Source organism: Myxine glutinosa, chromosome 1 (assembly GCF_964187855.1).
Source record: "Myxine glutinosa chromosome 1, kmMyxGlut1.1, whole genome shotgun sequence".
Lineage (NCBI taxonomy): Eukaryota > Metazoa > Chordata > Myxini > Myxiniformes > Myxinidae > Myxine > Myxine glutinosa.
The window spans coordinates 172,041,368-172,062,470 of record NC_136261.1 but is presented as its reverse complement, the minus strand read 5'-3'; the positions used below and the strand labels follow the sequence as shown (position 1 = coordinate 172,062,470).

Here is a 21,103-nt window from a genome sequence, read left to right as displayed (position 1 = left end):
CTATTTCATCAGAATCTGTAACTTAAAAAAAAAATTTTTTGGGGTCATTAATCGAATAATTAAATAATTAATCGATTAATTGATTAATTAATAAATCAAAAATATCCTTTGCAGCCAAATCACCTGGTCATTGGCATGTCCAAATATCAGCTTCCTAACTCAAAAGGTGCCTGAGTTAATAATGGTCAGAAGAGAAATGAAATTTAATTAATTAAATAAGTACTTAATTAAACGCTAATAATTAAATAACTCCTCAATTAATTGATTATTCAAAAAACAAAAAATACCGTATTTGACAAAGGACTTGCTCACGACTGTGCCGAAATTTCAGCTTCCTAGCTCAAAGGATGGCTGAGATATCGTCCGGACAACCAAGAAAGAAAACAAACAAGTACAAATACATTCAAAGTACACCGCCCCATGCCAAATAATTAAATATGCTGCAGCGCGGCATTGCCGGGGCGCCTCTGGCGCCCGGCAATACCGCAGTGCAGCTCATTAAGGCTGCATTGGGAGGGAGGGGTGTACACTAATTGATTGATTAATTGTATAATTAAAATCAATAAAAGATTATCACAAAATATTTTCATAATCAATTGGCTAATCGCATAACTAAACCACTAGTGCTTCATCCGAAGATGTATCTTTTAGAAATTTAATTAAATAAGTCATTTATAAAAAATTAAATAATTAATTGATTACTCAATAAATAATTAATCGATTAATCAATAAATAATTAATAGATGAAATGATTAATCAATAAATCAAAAATATCCTTGATAGCCACATCACTTGGTCACTCATGTCCAAATATTAGCTTCCCAGCTCAAAAGGTGCCTGAGATATTGGCCAAATGAGAAAGAAAATAAATAAATGATTAATAATGAAAATAAATAAATAATAATCATAAAAAAATTAAATTATTAATCAATTTGGTCAGAGAACACATAAACTACCACTATTTCATCAGAATCTGTAACTTTAAAAAAAAAAAATTTTTTGTCATTAATCGAATAATTAAATAATTAATCGATTAATTGATTAATTAATAAATCAAAAATATCCTTTGCAGCCAAATCACCTGGTCATTGGCATGTCCAAATATCAGCTTCCTAACTCAAAAGGTGCCTGAGTTAATAATGGTCAGAAGAGAAATGAAATTTAATTAATTAAATAAGTACTTAATTAAACGCTAATAATTAAATAACTCCTCAATTAATTGATTATTCAAAAAACAAAAAATACCGTATTTGACAAAGGACTTGCTCACTACTGTGCCGAAATTTCAGCTTCCTAGCTCAAAGGATGGCTGAGATATCGTCCGGACAACCAAGAAAACAAACAAACAAGCAAGAAAACAAACAAGAAAACAAGTACACATACATTCAAAGTACACCGCCCCATGCCAAATAATTAAATATGCTGCAGCGCGGCATTGCCGGGGCGCCTCCGGCGCCCGGCAATACCGCAGTGCAGCTCATTGAGGCTGCATTGGGAGGGAGAGGTGTACACTAATTGATTGATTAATTGTATAATTAAAATCAATAAAAGATTATCACAAAATATTTTCATAATCAATTGGCTAATCGCATAACTAAACCAGTAGTGCTTCATCCGAAGATGTATCTTTTAGAAATTTAATTAAATAAGTCATTTATAAAAAATTAAATAATTAATTGATTACTCAATAAATAATTAATCGATTAATCAATAAATACTTAATAGATGAAATGATTAATCAATAAATCAAAAATATCCTTGATAGCCACATCACTTGGTCACTCATGTCCAAATATTAGCTTCCCAGCTCAAAAGGTGCCTGAGATATTGGCCAAATGAGAAAGAAAATAAATAAATGATTAATAATGAAAATAAATAAATAATAATCATAAAAAAATTAAATTATTAATCAATTTGGTCAGAGAACACATAAACTACCACTATTTCATCAGAATCTGTAACTTAAAAAAAAAAATTTTTTTTGTCATTAATCGAATAATTAAATAATTAATCGATTAATTGATTAATTAATAAATCAAAAATATCCTTTGCAGCCAAATCACCTGGTCATTGGCATGTCCAAATATCAGCTTCCTAACTCAAAAGGTGCCTGAGTTAATAATGGTCAGAAGATAAATGAAATTTAATTAATTAAATAAGTACTTAATTAAACGCTAATAATTAAATAACTCCTCAATTAATTGATTATTCAAAAAACAAAAAATACCGTATTTGACAAAGGACTTGCTCACTACTGTGCCGAAATTTCAGCTTCCTAGCTCAAAGGATGGCTGAGATATCGTCCGGACAACCAAGAAAACAAGAAAACAAACAAGAAACCAGAGTGAAAACTGAGTACTCTCTTTCAGCGTGCGTCACTGCCGAGCCCCCTTCGGTGCCCGGCAATGACGATTTGCAATGCCTGGAGGTGGCATAGGAAAGGAGCGGTGTACAACAAACAAGAAACCAGAGTGAAAACTGAGTACTCTCTTTCAGCGTGCGTCACTGCCGAGCCCCCTTTGGTGCCCGGCAATGACGATTTGCAATGCCTGGAGATGGCATAGGAAAGGAGCGGTGTACAACAAGTACAAATACATTCAAAGTACACCGCCCCATGCCAAATAATTAAATATGCTGCAGAGCGGCATTGCCGGGGCGCCTCCGGCGCCCGGCAATACCGCAGTGCAGCTCGTTGAGGCTGCATTGGGAGGGAGAGGTGTACACTAATTGATTGATTAATTGTATAATTAAAATCAATAAAAGATTATCACAAAGTATTTTCATAATCAATTGGCTAATCGCATAACTAAACCAGTAGTGCTTCATCCGAAGATGTATCTTTTAGAAATTTAATTAAATAAGTCATTTATAAAAAATTAAATAATTAATTGATTACTCAATAAATAATTAATCGATTAATCAATAAATACTTAATAGATGAAATGATTAATCAATAAATCAAAAATATCCTTGATAGCCACATCACTTGGTCACTCATGTCCAAATATTAGCTTCCCAGCTCAAAAGGTGCCTGAGATATTGGCCAAATGAGAAAGAAAATAAATAAATGATTAATAATGAAAATAAATAAATAATAATCATAAAAAAATTAAATTATTAATCAATTTGGTCAGAGAACACATAAACTACCACTATTTCATCAGAATCTGTAACTTAAAAAAAAAAAAATTTTTTGTCATTAATCGAATAATTAAATAATTAATCGATTAATTGATTAATTAATAAATCAAAAATATCCTTTGCAGCCAAATCACCTGGTCATTGGCATGTCCAAATATCAGCTTCCTAACTCAAAAGGTGCCTGAGTTAATAATGGTCAGAAGAGAAATGAAATTTAATTAATTAAATAAGTACTTAATTAAACGCTAATAATTAAATAACTCCTCAATTAATTGATTATTCAAAAAACAAAAAATACCGTATTTGACAAAGGACTTGCTCACTACTGTGCCGAAATTTCAGCTTCCTAGCTCAAAGGATGGCTGAGATATCGTCCGGACAACCAAGAAAGAAAACAAACAAGTACACATACATTCAAAGTACACCGCCCCATGCCAAATAATTAAATATGCTGCAGCGCGGCATTGCCGGGGCGCCTCCGGCGCCCGGCAATACCGCAGTGCAGCTCATTAAGGCTGCATTGGGAGGGAGAGGTGTACACTAATTGATTGATTAATTGTATAATTAAAATCAATAAAAGATTATCACAAAATATTTTCATAATCAATTGGCTAATCGCATAACTAAACCACTAGTGCTTCATCCGAAGATGTATCTTTTAGAAATTTAATTAAATAAGTCATTTATAAAAAATTAAATAATTAATTGATTACTCAATAAATAATTAATCGATTAATCAATAAATAATTAATAGATGAAATGATTAATCAATAAATCAAAAATATCCTTGATAGCCACATCACTTGGTCACTTATGTCCAAATATTAGCTTCCCAGCTCAAAAGGTGCCTGAGATATTGGCCAAATGAGAAAGAAAATAAATAAATGATTAATAATGAAAATAAATAAATAATAATCATAAAAAAATTAAATTGGTAATCAATTTGGTCAGAGAACACATAAACTACCACTATTTCATCAGAATCTGTAACTTAAAAAAAAAATTTTTGGGGGTCATTAATCGAATAATTAAATAATTAATCGATTAATTGATTAATTAATAAATCAAAAATATCCTTTGCAGCCAAATCACCTGGTCATTGGCATGTCCAAATATCAGCTTCCTAACTCAAAAGGTGCCTGAGTTAATAATGGTCAGAAGAGAAATGAAATTTAATTAATTAAATAAGTACTTAATTAAACGCTAATAATTAAATAACTCCTCAATTAATTGATTAATCAAAAAACAAAAAATACCGTTTTTGACAAAGGACTTGCTCACTATTGTGCCGAAATTTCAGCTTCTTAGCTTGAAGGATGGCTGAGATATCGCCCGGACAACCAAGAAAACAAACAAACAAGAAACCAGAGTGAAAACTGAGTACTCTCTTTCAGCGTGCGTCACTGCCGAGCCCCCTTTGGTGCCCGGCAATGACGATTTGCAATGCCTGGAGATGGCATAGGAAAGGAGCGGTGTACAACAAACAAGAAAACAAACAAGTACACATACATTCAAAGTACACCGCCCCATGCCAAATAATTAAATATGCTGCAGCGCGGCATTGCCGGGGCGCCTCAGGCGCCCGGCAATACCGCAGTGCAGCTCATTGAGGCTGCATTGGGAGGGAGACGTGTACACTAATTGATTGATTAATTGTATAATTAAAATCAATAAAAGATTATCACAAAATATTTTCATAATCAATTGGCTAATCGCATAACTAAACCACTAGTGCTTCATCCGAAGATGTATCTTTTAGAAATTTAATTAAATAAGTCATTTATAAAAAATTAAATAATTAATTGATTACTCAATAAATAATTAATCGATTAATCAATAAATAATTAATAGATGAAATGATTAATCAATAAATCAAAAATATCCTTGATAGCCACATCACTTGGTCACTCATGTCCAAATATTAGCTTCCCAGCTCAAAAGGTGCCTGAGATATTGGCCAAATGAGAAAGAAAATAAATAAATGATTAATAATGAAAATAAATAAATAATAATCATAAAAAAATTAAATTATTAATCAATTTGGTCAGAGAACACATAAACTACCACTATTTCATCAGAATCTGTAACTTTAAAAAAAAAAATTTTTTTGTCATTAATCGAATAATTAAATAATTAATCGATTAATTGATTAATTAATAAATCAAAAATATCCTTTGCAGCCAAATCACCTGGTCATTGGCATGTCCAAATATCAGCTTCCTAACTCAAAAGGTGCCTGAGTTAATAATGGTCAGAAGAGAAATGAAATTTAATTAATTAAATAAGTACTTAATTAAACGCTAATAATTAAATAACTCCTCAATTAATTGATTATTCAAAAAACAAAAAATACCGTATTTGACAAAGGACTTGCTCACTACTGTGCCGAAATTTCAGCTTCCTAGCTCAAAGGATGGCTGAGATATCGTCCGGACAACCAAGAAAACAAACAAACAAGAAACCAGAGTGAAAACTGAGTACTCTCTTTCAGCGTGCGTCACTGCCGAGCCCCCTTTGGTGCCCGGCAATGACGATTTGCAATGCCTGGAGATGGCATAGGAAAGGAGCGGTGTACAACAAGTACACATACATTCAAAGTACACCGCCCCATGCCAAATAATTAAATATGCTGCAGCGCGGCATTGCCGGGGCGCCTCCGGCGCCCGGCAATACCGCAGTGCAGCTCATTGAGGCTGCATTGGGAGGGAGAGGTGTACACTAATTGATTGATTAATTGTATAATTAAAATCAATAAAAGATTATTGTACACCGCTCCTTTCCTATGCCATCTCCAGGCATTGCAAATCGTCATTGCCGGGCACCAAAGGGGGCTCGGCAGTGACGCACGCTGAAAGAGAGTACTCAGTTTTCACTCTGGTTTCTTGTTTGTTTGTTTTCTTTCTTGGTTGTCCGGACGATATCTCAGCCATCCTTTGAGCTAGGAAGCTGAAATTTCGGCACAGTAGTGAGCAAGTCCTTTGTCAAATACGGTATTTTTTGTTTTTTGAATAATCAATTAATTGAGGAGTTATTTAATTATTAGCGTTTAATTAAGTACTTATTTAATTAATTAAATTTCATTTCTCTTCTGACCATTATTAACTCAGGCACCTTTTGAGTTAGGAAGCTGATATTTGGACATGCCAATGACCAGGTGATTTGGCTGCAAAGGATATTTTTGATTTATTAATTAATCAATTAATCGATTAATTATTTAATTATTCGATTAATGACAAAAAAAATTTTTTTTTTAAAGTTACAGATTCTGATGAAATAGTGGTAGTTTATGTGTTCTCTGACCAAATTGATTAATAATTTAATTTTTTTATGATTATTATTTATTTATTTTCATTATTAATCATTTATTTATTTTCTTTCTCATTTGGCCAATATCTCAGGCACCTTTTGAGCTGGGAAGCTAATATTTGGACATGAGTGACCAAGTGATGTGGCTATCAAGGATATTTTTGATTTATTGATTAATCATTTCATCTATTAATTATTTATTGATTAATCGATTAATTATTTATTGAGTAATCAATTAATTATTTAATTTTTTATAAATGACTTATTTAATTAAATTTCTAAAAGATACATCTTCGGATGAAGCACTAGTGGTTTAGTTATGCGATTAGCCAATTGATTATGAAAATATTTTGTGATAATCTTTTATTGATTTTAATTATACAATTAATCAATCAATTAGTGTACACGTCTCCCTCCCAATGCAGCCTCAATGAGCTGCACTGCGGTATTGCCGGGCGCCTGAGGCGCCCCGGCAATGCCGCGCTGCAGCATATTTAATTATTTGGCATGGGGCGGTGTACTTTGAATGTATTTGTACTTGTCACAAAATATTTTCATAATCAATTGGCTAATCGCATAACTAAACCACTAGTGCTTCATCCGAAGATGTATCTTTTAGAAATTTAATTAAATAAGTCATTTATAAAAAATTAAATAATTAATTGATTACTCAATAAATAATTAATCGATTAATCAATAAATAATTAATAGATGAAATGATTAATCAATAAATCAAAAATATCCTTGATAGCCACATCACTTGGTCACTCATGTCCAAATATTAGCTTCCCAGCTCAAAAGGTGCCTGAGATATTGGCCAAATGAGAAAGAAAATAAATAAATGATTAATAATGAAAATAAATAAATAATAATCATAAAAAAATTAAATTAGTAATCAATTTGGTCAGAGAACACATAAACTACCACTATTTCATCAGAATCTGTAACTTTAAAAAAAAAATTTTTTTGGTCATTAATCGAATAATTAAATAATTAATCGATTAATTGATTAATTAATAAATCAAAAATATCCTTTGCAGCCAAATCACCTGGTCATTGGCATGTCCAAATATCAGCTTCCTAACTCAAAAGGTGCCTGAGTTAATAATGGTCAGAAGAGAAATGAAATTTAATTAATTAAATAAGTACTTAATTAAACGCTAATAATTAAATAACTCCTCAATTAATTGATTATTCAAAAAACAAAAAATACCGTATTTGACAAAGGACTTGCTCACTACTGTGCCGAAATTTCAGCTTCCTAGCTCAAAGGATGGCTGAGATATCGCCCGGACAACCAAGAAAACAAACAAACAAGAAAACAAGAAACCAGAGTGAAAACTGAGTACTCTCTTTCAGCGTGCGTCACTGCCGAGCCCCCTTTGGTGCCCGGCAATGACGATTTGCAATGCCTGGAGATGGCATAGGAAAGGAGCGGTGTACAACAAGTACAAATACATTCAAAGTACACCGCCCCATGCCAAATAATTAAATATGCTGCAGCGCGGCATTGCCGGGGCGCCTCTGGCGCCCGGCAATACCGCAGTGCAGCTCATTGAGGCTGCATTGGGAGGGAGAGGTGTACACTAATTGATTGATTAATTGTATAATTAAAATCAATAAAAGATTATCACAAAATATTTTCATAATCAATTGGCTAATCGCATAACTAAACCACTAGTGCTTCATCCGAAGATGTATCTTTTAGAAATTTAATTAAATAAGTCATTTATAAAAAATTAAATAATTAATTGATTACTCAATAAATAATTAATCGATTAATCAATAAATAATTAATAGATGAAATGATTAATCAATAAATCAAAAATATCCTTGATAGCCACATCACTTGGTCACTCATGTCCAAATATTAGCTTCCCAGCTCAAAAGGTGCCTGAGATATTGGCCAAATGAGAAAGAAAATAAATAAATGATTAATAATGAAAATAAATAAATAACAAGTACACATACATTCAAAGTACACCGCCCCATGCCAAATAATTAAATATGCTGCAGCGCGGCATTGCCGGGGCGCCTCAGGCGCCCGGCAATACCGCAGTGCAGCTCATTGAGGCTGCATTGGGAGGGAGATGTGTACACTAATTGATTGATTAATTGTATAATTAAAATCAATAAAAGATTATCACAAAATATTTTCATAATCAATTGGCTAATCGCATAACTAAACCACTAGTGCTTCATCCGAAGATGTATCTTTTAGAAATTTAATTAAATAAGTCATTTATAAAAAATTAAATAATTAATTGATTACTCAATAAATAATTAATCGATTAATCAATAAATAATTAATAGATGAAATGATTAATCAATAAATCAAAAATATCCTTGATAGCCACATCACTTGGTCACTCATGTCCAAATATTAGCTTCCCAGCTCAAAAGGTGCCTGAGATATTGGCCAAATGAGAAAGAAAATAAATAAATGATTAATAATGAAAATAAATAAATAATAATCATAAAAAAATTAAATTATTAATCAATTTGGTCAGAGAACACATAAACTCCCACTATTTCATCAGAATCTGTAACTTTAAAAAAAAAAAAATTTTTGTCATTAATCGAATAATTAAATAATTAATCGATTAATTGATTAATTAATAAATCAAAAATATCCTTTGCAGCCAAATCACCTGGTCATTGGCATGTCCAAATATCAGCTTCCTAACTCAAAAGGTGCCTGAGTTAATAATGGTCAGAAGATAAATGAAATTTAATTAATTAAATAAGTACTTAATTAAACGCTAATAATTAAATAACTCCTCAATTAATTGATTATTCAAAAAACAAAAAATACCGTATTTGACAAAGGACTTGCTCACTACTGTGCCGAAATTTCAGCTTCCTAGCTCAAAGGATGGCTGAGATATCGCCCGGACAACCAAGAAAACAAGAAAGAAAACAAACAAGAAAACAAACAAGTACACATACATTCAAAGTACACCGCCCCATGCCAAATAATTAAATATGCTGCAGCGCGGCATTGCCGGGGCGCCTCCGGCGCCCGGCAATACCGCAGTGCAGCTCATTAAGGCTGCATTGGGAGGGAGAGGTGTACACTAATTGATTGATTAATTGTATAATTAAAATCAATAAAAGATTATCACAAAATATTTTCATAATCAATTGGCTAATCGCATAACTAAACCACTAGTGCTTCATCCGAAGATGTATCTTTTAGAAATTTAATTAAATAAGTCATTTATAAAAAATTAAATAATTAATTGATTACTCAATAAATAATTAATCGATTAATCAATAAATAATTAATAGATGAAATGATTAATCAATAAATCAAAAATATCCTTGATAGCCACATCACTTGGTCACTTATGTCCAAATATTAGCTTCCCAGCTCAAAAGGTGCCTGAGATATTGGCCAAATGAGAAAGAAAATAAATAAATGATTAATAATGAAAATAAATAAATAATAATCATAAAAAAATTAAATTGGTAATCAATTTGGTCAGAGAACACATAAACTACCACTATTTCATCAGAATCTGTAACTTAAAAAAAAAAAAATTTTTGGGTCATTAATCGAATAATTAAATAATTAATCGATTAATTGATTAATTAATAAATCAAAAATATCCTTTGCAGCCAAATCACCTGGTCATTGGCATGTCCAAATATCAGCTTCCTAACTCAAAAGGTGCCTGAGTTAATAATGGTCAGAAGAGAAATGAAATTTAATTAATTAAATAAGTACTTAATTAAACGCTAATAATTAAATAACTCCTCAATTAATTGATTATTCAAAAAACAAAAAATACCGTATTTGACAAAGGACTTGCTCACGACTGTGCCGAAATTTCAGCTTCCTAGCTCAAAGGATGGCTGAGATATCGTCCGGACAACCAAGAAAGAAAACAAACAAACAAGAAACCAGAGTGAAAACTGAGTACTCTCTTTCAGCGTGCGTCACTGCCGAGCCCCCTTTGGTGCCCGGCAATGACGATTTGCAATGCCTGGAGATGGCATAGGAAAGGAGCGGTGTACAACAAGTACACATACATTCAAAGTACACCGCCCCATGCCAAATAATTAAATATGCTGCAGCGCGGCATTGCCGGGGCGCCTCCGGCGCCCGGCAATACCGCAGTGCAGCTCATTGAGGCTGCATTGGGAGGGAGAGGTGTACACTAATTGATTGATTAATTGTATAATTAAAATCAATAAAAGATTATCACAAAATATTTTCATAATCAATTGGCTAATCGCATAACTAAACCAGTAGTGCTTCATCCGAAGATGTATCTTTTAGAAATTTAATTAAATAAGTCATTTATATAAAATTAAATAATTAATTGATTACTCAATAAATAATTAATCGATTAATCAATAAATACTTAATAGATGAAATGATTAATCAATAAATCAAAAATATCCTTGATAGCCACATCACTTGGTCACTCATGTCCAAATATTAGCTTCCCAGCTCAAAAGGTGCCTGAGATATTGGCCAAATGAGAAAGAAAATAAATAAATGATTAATAATGAAAATAAATAAATAATAATCATAAAAAAATTAAATTATTAATCAATTTGGTCAGAGAACACATAAACTACCACTATTTCATCAGAATCTGTAACTTAAAAAAAAAAAATTTTTTTGTCATTAATCGAATAATTAAATAATTAATCGATTAATTGATTAATTAATAAATCAAAAATATCCTTTGCAGCCAAATCACCTGGTCATTGGCATGTCCAAATATCAGCTTCCTAACTCAAAAGGTGCCTGAGTTAATAATGGTCAGAAGATAAATGAAATTTAATTAATTAAATAAGTACTTAATTAAACGCTAATAATTAAATAACTCCTCAATTAATTGATTATTCAAAAAACAAAAAATACCGTATTTGACAAAGGACTTGCTCACTACTGTGCCGAAATTTCAGCTTCCTAGCTCAAAGGATGGCTGAGATATCGTCCGGACAACCAAGAAAACAAACAAGAAAACAAACAAGAAACCAGAGTGAAAACTGAGTACTCTCTTTCAGCGTGCGTCACTGCCGAGCCCCCTTCGGTGCCCGGCAATGACGATTTGCAATGCCTGGAGGTGGCATAGGAAAGGAGCGGTGTACAACAAGAAACCAGAGTGAAAACTGAGTACTCTCTTTCAGCGTGCGTCACTGCCGAGCCCCCTTCGGTGCCCGGCAATGACGATTTGCAATGCCTGGAGGTGGCATAGGAAAGGAGCGGTGTACAACAAGAAACCAGAGTGAAAACTGAGTACTCTCTTTCAGCGTGCGTCACTGCCGAGCCCCCTTTGGTGCCCGGCAATGACGATTTGCAATGCCTGGAGATGGCATAGGAAAGGAGCGGTGTACAACAAGAAACCAGAGTGAAAACTGAGTACTCTCTTTCAGCGTGCGTCACTGCCGAGCCCCCTTTGGTGCCCGGCAATGACGATTTGCAATGCCTGGAGATGGCATAGGAAAGGAGCGGTGTACAATATTAAAATAGTGTGACACACAGGAAGAAGTCTCTGAAGAAAAGAGGTGACACAGCCTTGTGGTTTATAGACCACAGAGGCCAGCATCCATCCAAGGCTAACGTACTCTCTCACTTCGTCTTTCATACTGATACTCTCACACTGAATATAGTTAGCTCTAACAACCCCATATTGTTTGCAACCTGCATGTGAATTCAACATTTTACTGCTAACTGGCAATATTTTAAACAACCATTTTAACTAGAATTGTTTTGTTTTTTTCCACCTAGAGGTAAAAGTGGTACGCATATCAGGGATTCTTGAGAGGAGGTCTTCGGTCAATGGTACAAGTTCGCAGTAAAGTGGGTCTAACATTGAATAGAGCCGAAATTGAAAACATTATTCTCAATAAATAAGATGGATTCTTACTTGAATAAAAACTCTCACTACTCGACATCTGATCCCTTAACAAATGAAATATATATATATATATATATATCATTACAACCACATAATAGATGATGCATTTAGAAAAAAAACTCTCCACAAAAAGAAACTAGAACCGCACATTGTGGGTTGTATACGTCTGTCGGGCTGAAGAGTTTCCGTTTTGGATCCCACTGATAGGCCAGATCTGGATTCGAACCTGAACAAAAATCGAATCAGCGTGTTCTTGTCACCTAACCAGCTTATCCACCACGTTTTAACATAATCTGTCCATAACCTTTTGAGATATCATGCTATAAATCGTTTTGACCCCATTTCTCAATGTTGAAGAATCACTTTAAAAAATTGAAGTTCTTGTACCCGGATCCGGATCGTCACCAAATTTGAATAAATTCGTCCTCGTCACATACCCAACCTGTCCACCAAGTTTCGTCTGAATCCGCCCACAACTTTTTGTAATATCGTGTTATTTATCGTTTTTGGCCCTCTCTCTCAATGGTCACGAATCACTTGTGAAATACACCTCCACTGGCATGGAGGTGTATCGGTGCAGCCGTTTTTGCGGTATCCGGGACAATAACGTTAGGCGGGAGTCCAAACCTGAAAATGTTAGAGACCAAAGCTGAAATTGGAAAAACAATCTAGCCTATTTTACTCCAGGGGGTCCCAGGATTACCCACCCAAAATATCGTTGCGATCAGTTCAGCCGTTTTTGCGGTACCTGGGAACAGACTGACGGACAGACAGACGGACGGACATTTGGTGAATTATAGTAAGATATATAGTATCCAGATCCATATCTTCACCAAAATCTCAGCAATTCGTCCTTGTCACACACCCAACCCATCAAGTTTCATCTGAATGCGTTCACAACATTTTGAGATAGCCTGCTCACAGACAACCAGACAGACAAACTCAGGTGAAAACATAACCTACATCCACCCTCAGTAACGCAGGTAAATAGAGACAATCATTAAAAAAAAAAAAAAGGTGATTAGCAAAACATTATTCTGGAAGATTACAAAACAGCATTCAAATCTAAGTTGGAGACTAAAGACCCGAGATATGTCCTGACCTCTTGTTTGAGATTTCGGGCCTTCGGCCATTGCTGAGAGAGGAGCCGCAGCATATCCATAGCCGAGTAATGAGGACAGAATCCAAACTGATGGTCGGAGATCAGGCTGTTTGAAAACAGGAAAGGTGACGTCAGCAGTAATTATGGATTCCATTACTTTGCTTATAATTGGAAGTAAACTTACTGATCTTTCGTTGATAGGATCTGTTGTTGCACCCTTATTGTGGATTGGGGTGATGTTAGCTGACTTCCAATCAGATGGGAGGTGGCCCGAAGGATAGACCAAACAGTGCGCAAAGAGGACACCAAGCAAGAGCTTTGAACAATAACGTGACGTTTACTCATGACATGGGAGAACATACAATACAACAACAAACTTCGGTCTAAAAACATTTAACTTATGTTTTATCAACCTACTTCTGAATGTTGTCTCGAAGGTTGCCTATGACATCAGCCTGACAATGATTGCTCCCAATCCTGTCAGGTCTAAGCCGTGAAATTCCAGCTAGTATTTTGTCTGTTTGTTTGAGAGAAAAAAACATAAATAGGATTTAGGTATAAACAAGAAAAAGTTACTATATGGAGTGTGGACCTGAGCACAGCTACAGATGTGATAAGCCAAATGGATTGTCGCACATGTGACCAAGTTTATTTTGAATGTTTACTTTCTTTGTAATCCCTGATAGATTATATTCGTGTCACTATAACCCTCCAATCATCAAAGTGTGTTTGGAGAAAAATTCTTCCAGTTATCTTTGAAAACAAGTTATTACATTTTGAAAAACTAGCTTTTTTTAAAACCCCAACCCTACCACTATACCCTAACTCTATACCCTAATCCTAACCTTACAACAAAACATTTTTGGGGTAATTCATTTGGATTTTGGTAATTCATCAGCTTTTCCATTCACAATTTTATGACTATTATATGCCATTGCTGGTGAATTATCAAAATTTGAATGAGAGAACTTTGAACAGATATGACGTAGGCCTATGCATGTATGATAGAAAGATAAATAAAAAATCACTCATAGAGCGACGCTTGGCAAAAGAGAACAAAGTAGCATGGCACTAAGTAGAGCATCCTTTTGACCTCACAAATAATTGGTGGTTGAATTCAGTGACCTGATATGCAAATCGTATTCAAATTGAAAGTTCATCGGATGAAAATTGTCAATTTTAGAAATTTAGCCTATGTTGACCTTTTGTCCTATGCTGATCTCAAAAATAGATGGTGGTTGAATTCATTTCACCGATATGAAAATCCTATTCAAATTTCAAGTCAATCGGATGAAAATTGAGGATTTTAGAAATTTGGAAAGGTTGTTGACCTTTGGCCTATATTGACCTTTTGGCCTATGCTGATCTCAAAAATAGTTGGCGGGTGAATTCAGTTCGCTGATATGAAAATCCTATTCAAATTTCAAGTCAATCGGATGAAAATTGAGGATTTCAGAAATTTGAAAATGTAACTACCAAAGTATTTTTGGATCAGCGGAGGCCAAAAGGTCAACAACATTTTCAGATTTCTAAAATCCTCAGTTTTCATCCGATTGACATAAAATTTGAATAGGATTTTCATATCAGTTAACTGAATTCAAACACAAACTATTTTTGAGGTCAACCTAGGTCACAAGGTCAACATAGGCCACAGGTCAACCACTTTTTCACAAATTTCTAAAATCCTAAATTTTCATCCGATTGACTTGAAATTAGAATAGCATTTGCATATCAGCGAACTGAATTCACCCGCCAACTATTTTTGAGATCAGCATAGGCCAAAAGGTCAATATAGGCCAAAGGTCAACAACCTTTCCAAATTTCTAAAATCCTCAATTTTCATCCGACTAACTTGAATTTGAATAGGATTTTCATATCAGCTAACTGAATTCAACTACTATCTATTTTTGAGATCAACATAGGACAAAAGGTCAACATAGGCCAAAGGTCAACAACCTTTCCAAATTTCTAAAAGCCTCAATTTTCATCCGACTAACTTGAATTTGAATAGGATTTTCATATCAGCTAACTGAATTCAACTACTATCTATTTTTGAGATCAACATAGGACAAAAGGTCAACATAGGCCAAATTTCGAAAATTGACAATTTTCATCCGAATAACTTAAAATTTGAATACGATTTGCATATCAGATCACTGAATTCAACCGCCAATTATTTTTGAGGTCAAAAGGATGCTCTACCGAGTGCCATTCTACTTTGTTCTCTTTTGCCAAGTGTCGCTCTACCAGTGATTTTTCATCATTGTGTTCCTCGGCCTTTACGATTGTAAAACAAATGAAAATGGAGATGCTGAAATATAGATCTAATGTTATCGTCATTTACTTCCTTGCCCTCTTGCCGTTAGTGCCACGTACTGCACCCAGTTGGTCCACCTGAAAGAAGATCGCACAGTTGACCTGATGTTAAAAGCCAACTGTTAAATGAGCACATGTTTATTTATGCTGGACTGCATTTGACTATCAGAACCTATAGTTATTCAATATGGCTGCTAATCAATATACATTTGTGGAGCCCATTTTATCAGCATCACAAAGACACATCATGACTTCGAGTGGAACACTTTCAAGAACTACTTCCATTTTTTGTGAAGCACAGTAAAAAGATTGATCAAGATGTTTCCCTCTCACAACGCACCTGCACCAACTCCCAAAAACCACATCAAACAATTAATATACAACTTCAGAAAGTTTTATAAGCATTGTAAACTGTACTCATATTGTTCCACTTCAAATATCTGGTTTATATCAACATCAAGGATCAAGATTGTGCTGGGATGAAGTACTATATGGCAAGCAAATAAAATTTGGTGGTGGGTGGATGGAAAGAGACCTTAATTCACATTTATAAATAATTGGGTCAATCAAAGCACAATTTGTGTTCACAAGCTGGAATTTGAGATGGAAATAAAAATATCACAGGCTATCTTTTTGCTTAAAGTGAAAATGTGTTTGGAACTGATCAGGATCCCAACACACAACAGAAGTTTGCTTGGTTATATGGACACCTTTGCCTCTCCTCAGCGAAGGTTTTCAGGCAGTTACACATCCATCGAGATGATTTTACGCTAATGTGTACCTTACTGTTCCTGACGAAACTTTAATACCCATACTTTCATCTAGGTCAAGGTTAAGACCTCTACTGGACAACTAGGCCATTCACAAGATTCATAACGATCATCTATGACATAGATAATAAGATAATCATCTAGCACACCCATGATACATGCATCAACCTGGGCAAACGTGTTATAAGTTGCATCTGCCAATCATCCTGACCAGTGGTCAAACTCAATGGGCTCGTGTCCATATTCAGTCATTCACCCTTTTGAATACGCTACAATATGAGGATGCACATTCCCCATGTGGCCACGATGTGCTTGTGGATTTCTTTGGCGCTGGAATCTTCTTTTAATAAAACTTGAAGACAACTCAATGCTAAATTTTCGTAAGATCCATAATTGTGCAATGTAACAAACTTTTGGATTATACTCCGAAATATTCTGATCAATGGCCGTATCAGATAAGCGTATGTATATGTGAGTTTACAATCAGCAAACCGTGGCTTATAGGATGCCACGTTCCTCAAACGTTTCAAAGGCTGTCAGTAAAACTTCGGATTAGTAATATATTTTGGTACTGATTCTACCTTTTGAAGAAATGTATATGACTGATAGAGTGGCACCATTTTCCTATCCAATGTGTGTGTGCTTGGAAGGAGCAAATAGCTCTAATTTACCTACCCCCATAAATGTAACATATATAGTTACATTTATGGGGGTAGGTAAGAAAATACCGTAGGGAATAGGGAAGGTAGAATTGTATAGGAAATAGTATGGACCATGTGATGTGTAGGAGCGTTTTGATGTACATAAGTAGGGAAAATGTAGCTTCCGGTTGTGTTTAAATGTTCATCATACGAGGGATGATGACGTGTTAATTAGTAATAGGGTTTAAGGCTAATTTCCCGTGTGCGTCACATCCTCTGTAGTCATTCCGAACGGGTTATTTCAGTACAGCCATCCCAAAATGAAAAACACTGCCGGCCAAGCTGGGTCCGCCCCTATGGACACGATGCAGCAAAGACCTGCCCAGGGGAGGAGGAGCGGCCGTTCAAGGGCGTGGGAAAGGGGACCGGCAGGCCACACCTCCCGAGTGAGGCGGCCGGATGACGTGAGCGAGCTCGAAGGAGCTTCACGATTGGGTCTCGCCGTTGAAGAAGAGACGCGCTTGATTCTTGCTGAACAAGAAGGCTTGGGGATTTTGGTGCATCCCAGCCTGGTGTTAGCTTAGCGGTTAGGGTGCTGGCTTGGGATCCGAGGATCCTGGGTTCGAATCCCGGTCAATCGCTAAATTAATGCCAGGTGGGTTGACTCAGCCTGTCATCCTTCAGAGGTCGGCAAATTGAGTACCAGTTCACTGGTAATTCCCTATGTGTCACAAGAGGTGACTAACAGGGTTGGCGGCAGTAAGGGCATCCGGCCATAAAACATTGCTTCAAAAAGGGGACCAAGGTGCCCCAAAAAGGCCAACCCCCGCTCTGCGGGGAAAAATGGCCTCTAAAGGTGGTTGGTTTTGTTTGTTCCTGAAGAGAGTGTTTGGTGCGGCGATTGTGAAGGAGCTTCGACTGCTGGGCCCTTGGTGGGCTGGAGGCCACGCTGTCTTTTTCTAAACGGTGGAGAAAACAAGAGGGCCGTCTTCATGACTCGCCCGATCCCAGGGCGCCTTAGACGTGCGGCGTTCGTCGTTGCCATTTTGCCGAGTTTCCCACGTGAGTGGCTCAGAGCCACCACCACTGCCAACCTCACCAATAGGACTCATTTTGGAGACAGCTAAGTGCTGGAGAGGGGGGATTTCTTTCATTATGTTCCCGTGTGTTCGTATTCGTAACTGCGTGGAGGTACCTCGCAGTAGAATGTAGTTTTACCTCAGCATTATTTTCGTAATTTTGTTCCACATTTATTTTTGCGATTAAATCCTGATTGTTGCATTTTATTTGTCGTGTTTTAGTGTTGTGGGTTTTGGGAATAAACCCTTGTTTTTGCTAGTCAAATGCCTCATATCTCTTCCATGCTGCGCGCGCAAATTAACTGCCATAATCGGGAGGTCGCCTCGGGAGTAAGCTGGTTCGACCATCCACCACCACAACCGACCTCACCAATAGGACTCATTTTGGAGACAGCTAAGTGCTGGAGAGGGGGGATTTGCTGGGAGGCGAACTGGGAGGCACATCGAGAGAGATCACCGGATTCTTCTTCTTTACTCATCAGAGCCAATCGTTTCGTTCGCCTCCCAGTTCGCCCCGCCCACATACCAATGTCAAATCACGTCCCTTGAGGCATGGCCTCGCGGCCTTTCTTGACTGCCCACTGATTCTCCACCTCTCGTGGGCGGGCTTTCTCATTTTAGGTCCATTGGGGGGGGGGGGCGGGAGGGGTAGTGGGGCGTAGCTTCGTCTGGAAACCTGTTTGCTTCTTGCCAGCATGGTTGTTGTCATTTAAAGGTGGCTTTCATGGCCGGCCGTAGTAAATGTAATTCAAAGGTGGTGCAAAAACATAAGGGTCAGATTACAAGGGGGGTAATCTTGCACTGGGGAGAACTAGCCTTAATCCCTCGCGATAATTAGCAGAACACCACCCCCCGTGTGGTGAACACATAAAAAACCTTCAGCTACAGTTTCTCTACTTACTGTACATTAAGATTTCTCCTACGCATTACACGGTCCAAGCTATTTCCTATACATTGCTACCTTTACTATGGTATCCTTTAACGTACCCCCCATAAACGTAACTATGTTTTAGTGAATACGAGGGATTATGGCCTGTGGTCCCCTTTCCAGGGGAGATTCGGCCATGGGGAGCACAAATTGAGGTTAAGGCAATAAGGCATGGTCCCCCGATGCTGCATGGCCAGTTTATTCTGGATCCGGTTGTTGGTTTCATGATTTTCTTGTTTCAAGAAAACGTTTCTTATAAGAAAGTATTTTCTTACGAAGAAAAATATTTTTGACAGTGTAAGCAATTCACGAACACCTCATTCATGAAAAAAACAAGCGTTAATACGCAACTTTCGAAATGACGTAACCCACCCCAGAATGCCAGATAGCGCACAGAAACCCCTAGAAATGGTGTGTTCAGAGCACCATAAAATATATCATGTGCGCGAGTACTAAACAAAACCTCAAACATTACTCGAACTGTTACGCATAAGGTTCAACTGGAAAGATGTGTATGCTTTGAGGCCTAAAAGCCAAACAACCAACAACCTGGAAAATGTTATGGTATTTAAACGAATAAAATGCTTCATGGTTTGTGCTCCAAATACCACATTGTTCTTCATCACAAGTTCCATCGACAACATAACCCATGTAACCAAGTAAAGAGATGGACACAGGCACGTTTATACATTCTTTAAGCAATACTTTATTATTATTTTTGTGCAAGTCAGACAAGGCTTCATCTCATCATGTAAACCTTTGAAAACATCAATATAACCCAGAGCATCCCTTTCAGGTCCAAAACCAAAAAAATTTCTCGTTTCACATTACTCATCACAAGGGTCGTCGCTCCATCTCTTAATCATTTACAATTTTGGAAGGCTTTCTTGTTGTCCAAATATGAAAATTACTATCCGGAATGAAAGATAAACATTTGTATAATCAGAGTTTAAAACGAAAAGAATAACAGCTACTCAGATGACTGTCCATCCTTGTGCACCAACTGGCCCCTTGCAATGAGGTCTGGAATTTCAACAGCCAACCATGGAGCGAGCTGAGGGTTGAAAATATACATATAAAAAGAGATATCCATCTATTTAGAAATTCCATCAAGCAACAATAATAAAACAATGCAAGGAGAGGAAAAGACTGGAAAAGAGAGAGTGGGGTCAGTAGGGAAAGCGAGAAGAGGCCACTTCTAAAAGGTGTTTCTGCATCAATAAATAGGATGGATTTAAAAGGAGTGAGGAACAGCGGGAAAGCATGGGGGGAGGGGAGAGGAAGGGGGGAGGGGGGTAGGGGGTCGTGAGGGTGAGCACAGTTTGTGAGCGAAAGGTGGGCACAGCATGTGAGTGAAGGGTGTGCACATCTTGTGAGTGATGGGTGGGGAAGGCACAGCGAATGAGGAAGGGGGAGGCACAGCGCGCAAGCGAAGTGGGTGGGACAGCGCATGGGCAAAGGGGGTGGGAGGGCGGGCGAAGGGGGTGGGACAGCGAGCGGGCGAAGGGGGTGGGATAGCGGGTGGGCGAAAGGGGTGGGAGAGCATGCAAACGAAGGGAGTGGGGCAAAGTGTGAGTGAAGGGTGTGGGACAGCGAGCGAGCGAAGAGTGTGGGACAGCTCACGAGCGAAAGGGGTGGGAAAGCGGGCGGGCGAAGGGGGTGGGACAGCGAGTGGGCGAAGGGGGTGGGATAGCGGGCGGGCGGAGGGGGTGGGAGAGCATGCAAACGAAGGGAGTGGGGCAAAGTGTGAGTGAAGGGTGTGGGACAGCTCGTGAGCGAAGGGCGTGGGACAGCTCACGAGCGAAAGGGGTGGGACAGCTCATGAGCGAAGGGGGTGGGACAGCGCGTGGGCGAATGGGGGTGGGACAACGCGTGGGAGAAGGGGGTGGGATAGCGCGCAAGTGAAGGGGGTGGGACAGCGCGCAAGTGAAGGGGGTGAGA

The 21,103-nt window shown here is 37.1% G+C and overlaps 2 protein-coding genes across 3 annotated transcripts in view; one reads left to right on the top strand and one right to left on the bottom strand.

Annotated features, from left to right (window-relative positions):
- The window catches only part of LOC137431271 (lipase member H-like), a 133,655-nt gene extending 117,281 nt beyond the window's left edge, over positions 1–16,374 (top strand). For both annotated transcript variants that reach the window (XM_068122424.2, XM_068122404.2), the window contains one exon: positions 15,795–16,374. In XM_068122424.2, coding sequence (XP_067978525.2) covers positions 15,795–15,826 — 32 coding nt within the window. In that variant the 3' untranslated portion in view covers positions 15,827–16,374. The remainder of the gene's footprint in view (positions 1–15,794) is intronic.
- Positions 16,375–19,844: 3,470 nt separating this feature from the next.
- Positions 19,845–21,103, bottom strand: part of UFC1 (ubiquitin-fold modifier conjugating enzyme 1) — a 32,756-nt gene continuing 31,497 nt past the window's right edge. The window contains exon 6 of the mRNA XM_068122345.2: positions 19,845–20,216. Within this exon, the coding sequence (XP_067978446.1) occupies positions 20,133–20,216 (84 nt within the window). The 3' untranslated portion in view covers positions 19,845–20,132. The remainder of the gene's footprint in view (positions 20,217–21,103) is intronic.